Source organism: Excalfactoria chinensis, chromosome 5 (assembly GCF_039878825.1).
Source record: "Excalfactoria chinensis isolate bCotChi1 chromosome 5, bCotChi1.hap2, whole genome shotgun sequence".
In the NCBI taxonomy this organism is placed as follows: Eukaryota; Metazoa; Chordata; class Aves; order Galliformes; family Phasianidae; genus Excalfactoria; species Excalfactoria chinensis.
In genome coordinates this window covers 54,625,037-54,628,914 of record NC_092829.1, presented here as the reverse complement: position 1 = coordinate 54,628,914, position 3,878 = coordinate 54,625,037, and the positions used below count along the sequence as shown (strand labels likewise).

General features: G+C 47.8%; 1 protein-coding gene across 1 annotated transcript; it reads right to left on the bottom strand.

Annotated features, from left to right (window-relative positions):
* Window positions 1-2,527: 2,527 nt before the first annotated feature.
* LOC140252882 (olfactory receptor 5B21-like) lies at window positions 2,528-3,517 on the bottom strand. Its single transcript, XM_072338095.1, has one exon. The coding sequence runs from the start codon at window positions 3,515-3,517 to the stop codon at window positions 2,528-2,530; it is 990 nt and encodes a 329-aa protein (XP_072194196.1).
* Window positions 3,518-3,878: the final 361 nt, after the last annotated feature.

Sequence of the window (3,878 nt, the reverse complement as noted above, 5' to 3'; positions counted from 1 at the left end):
TGTCTGAAAAAGCCAAGAGGGAATAAAAAAGTCAAGTGCAATAAAATACAGAAGGTAAATTAGACTGTCCACAATCTCTACTGACAAGCACAAGCTTGAGTAGAAATAGAGCAAGACTCCCCTAATCTCAAACTCTTGATCATTCCAGACCACTCAGAGCAGGGGATACCCCGGACCATGTCCTGGTGGCCTTTTCAGATCTCCACAGAACAGACCCCACATAGTCTCTGGGCAAACAATTCCATGCAAATGTTTCCAAGCCAAATATTGGAAGTCAAAAGAATGAGATGAGGAAAGAAAAAATCTTGGCAATGTGTGAACTCATGGAGACCTCTGTCATTGCTTTCTATAACTTCCTGAAGGGAGCTTGTAGTGAGCTGGGGGTCAGCTTCTTCTCTCGTGTCATTAGTGATAGGACCAGAGGGAATGGTTTCAAGCTGTGGCAGGGGAGATTCAGGCTGGACATTAAGAAATATTACTTCTTAGAAAGAGTGGTCAGGCACTGGAATGGACGGCCCAGGGAGGTGGTGGAGTCACTGACCCTGAGGGTGTTCAAGGAATGACTGGATGTTGTGTTGAGGGACATGGTTTAGTGGGAGCTGTTGGTAATAGGTAAACAGTTGGACTGGATAATCTTCTAGGTCTTTTCCAACCTTGGTGATTCCATGATTAAACAAGCTGGATAAGATACCATGTTGTTGAACTTCATGAGGTTCACAAGGCCCAACTTTAGAGTTTATCAAGGTCTTGCTGGATGACATCCCTACATTCTGCCATATCAGCCGCACCACTCAGCTTTGTGTCATCCACAAACTTGCTGAGGGTGCACTCTATTCATAATCTATGTCACTGATCAAGATGTTAAAGATTACTGGACCCAAGACAGACCCCTGGGGGACATGGCTCATTATCAGGCACCACCTGGGCATAGAGCCATTTACTTCTACCAACTGGCTGCAGCCTCTCAATCAATTCATTACCCACTGAATAGTTCACTGTTTGAATCCTTATCTCTCCAATTTAGAGATAAGGATGTGGTGGAGGAACTATGCCGAAGATCCCCCAGCTTCCAGGCTGTAGTGACTGCTGGACCTATGCTTTCCTGAGCAGAACCAACTCCAGTTTTCAACATATTGAAGAGTTTGGAAATCAGTACTTTGTTTAGGTGTTCTATTTATTCCATGGGTCAAAAGCAGACAGGAACAAGTTGTCTGAGTAGTGAGAACCAACAGAAGTGTGGTGTTGGCATGACTTACAGGCCTCTTCCAGCAGGCCTGAGCTCCAGGCTCTTGCCATCCAGCTGGTTAAGGCTATTGCCATCACAAGTGATGACGCTCCCCTTCTCAGAGCTGAAAGTGTTCTTTGGAGACCAACCAGCCTTCAAGGAGTCATTGCCTTAACAAGCCCTTCTGGGCCTTACCAAGAAAGTGTCCTCCTCGTCCTGAGAGCTTCTCAGCAGGCCTGGAGTCAACTGAACTCATCCTCCTTAACAAGCCCTGAGAGACTCATTAGTGGGGACTAACAAGAAAGAAACTTTCTTCCTTGTTAACAGCGAGGAGCTCCTCTGCAGCAACTTTGTTTGTCAGAGTTGGTCCAAAGACCAAGAGGGTCACTGTGTTGCTACGTGACACGCTCAGGGCAATCATTTGGGCATGGCTGACAGGAGTGCGATGCTTTCCTGGGTTCCCCCGATTAAAGCACTGACACCCCATCCCTCCGGTTGAATCTCAAGCTCCAGGACAAGGTGTTTTGCAGGACCCTCCCACTCTGCTCTTGACTCTGCTCGGGTCACTTCTCTGTGTTTCTACCCAATGTTACACCCTATTCAAGACACTTTCCTGTCCCACTGCTCGTGTCAGTTAGCTGAATTAGAACTGCCAGAGCTTGCTGGTCACTGTCAGGTATCTCATGACTTCTTTTAGAGGAAAAACCGCACAATTCAACAGCACTGAGATAGAGCAGTAAGTGTGCATGCAACAAAAACAAACTCCAAGTGCTAGGGTGGGAAGAAGGCACGCAGGTTACAGTCCAGGTAAAATGAATTCTTGTTATGTACTGCAGCTAATTGTTACAAAGCTCAGTGTTTATTGCCATGTCAAGGCTGACAGAAGATGGGAAATGGGGATTTGGAGAATGTTCTTGCAGCAGTGTTGCCTTACTCATCAACAGCATCCAAGTTCCTCCTGCAACCCAAGGCAGGAGGTGGGCTGTAGATGCCTCAGTCCCATCACTCAGGGTCAGAAGGGCTTCAGTTCCTGAAATTACACATACCAGGCTGTAAATACACAGAAAAGTAACTGCAGCAATGCTGACTGAGTCAGGTCAGGAAAAGGCCTGATCCCAGGGAAGCCCATGACTCAGCATTCAGGAACACAGTAGAGATTTCCCATTGCTTTTTCCCTCCATTCATTCACAGGGCACTGGAGGGTGTTCTTTCTTTCCATGCCACAGCTCAGCAGCAATGCCGGGGTATAAACATTTCTGAGAAGACCTCTCCATCCCCCAAGTCACTCAGGACAGCTATTTATCAGACACACTTCCTCTCCATCACTTTCCCTAGAGCATCCTTTACCTCCTGGTTCCTCAGGCTGTAAATGAGGGGGTTCAGCATGGGGGTCACCATGGTGTAGAACACAGAGGCCACCTTGTCCAGGTCCTGGGAGTGCCTGGAACTGGGCCGTGAGTACATGGAAGCAGCAGAAGCATAGAAGAGGATGACGGCAGCCAGGTGGGACGCACACGTAGAGAAGGCTTTGCGTTTGCTTGCAGCTGTGTGCATCCTGAGGACAGCGAGCAGGATGTAGGTGTAGGAGATGAGGATGGTCACACAGGTGATGAGCATGTTGAAGCCAACCACAAGAAACATCACAATCTCATTGGTGGTGGGGTCTGTGCACGAGATGGCGTAGAGCGGGGGACCATCACAGTAGAAGTTATTGATGAGGTTGGGACCACAGAAGGACAGCCGCAGTGCAAGCCCTGTGTGGATGGTGGCATTCACAAACCCGGCAAGGTATGAGCCAGCAACCAGCAGGGCACAAACTCTGCTGGACATGGAGGAGGCATAGAGCAGAGGGCTGCAGATGGCCACGTAGCGGTCATACGCCATGGCAGCCAAAAGGTAGCACTCTGTGGTGGCAAAGACGGCGTAGAAATAAAACTGTGCCAGGCATGCAGAGTGGGAAATGACTTTCTGTGATGCTGGGAGGTCTGAGAGCACTCGGGGAGTAATTGAGGAGGAATAGCAGATGTCAAGGAAGGACAAGCTGCACAGGAAAAAGTACATGGGGGTGTGAAGATGGGAGTCCAGCCTGATCAGCATGATCATGCCTGCATTGCCTAGCAGAGTTACCACGTAGATCAACAAGAAGGCCATAAAGAGGACAGCCTGGATGCCCCTCTTCTCAGAGAATCCCAAGAGCACAAATTCAGTGATGGAGCTGCGATTTCCCTCAGCCACCATCACAACACAGTTGCAGCTGGAAGGCAGAGGTGTGGAGAAATACAAAACCAGCATGTTTCCTTTTTGCCCCACAGTCTAAGACCAAAGGAATTGTCTTTTTATCGGGGAACATAAAGCATACAGGCTGCAACCAAAGGAAAACAGATTCAGTGTCTCAAAACATACTCTAAAGTAAGCACTGTGAATGGTGCAATATGCTTGTTTTATTCTGGTCTTATTTTGGTTTGGTAATGTCACTCTGCAAACTGGAAGCTGTGTCCTGCTCGTTAAAGCTGGCCATTCTTTAGATCCAAAGAAATAAGCAAAGCAATTAAATCCGTCTCAGAAGACAAAAAGCACCAGTGAGACAAAGAGACATTTTGAGAGGCTTTCATTTAGGAATGTCAGAAGAAAACTCTCCTTTCTTCCCTTCTTT

Bases quoted from the DNA above. Each gene is read 5' to 3' on its own strand.
- LOC140252882 (XM_072338095.1), bottom strand. From the start codon at position 3,517: ATGCTGGTTTTGTATTTCTCCACACCTCTGCCTTCCAGCTGCAACTGT.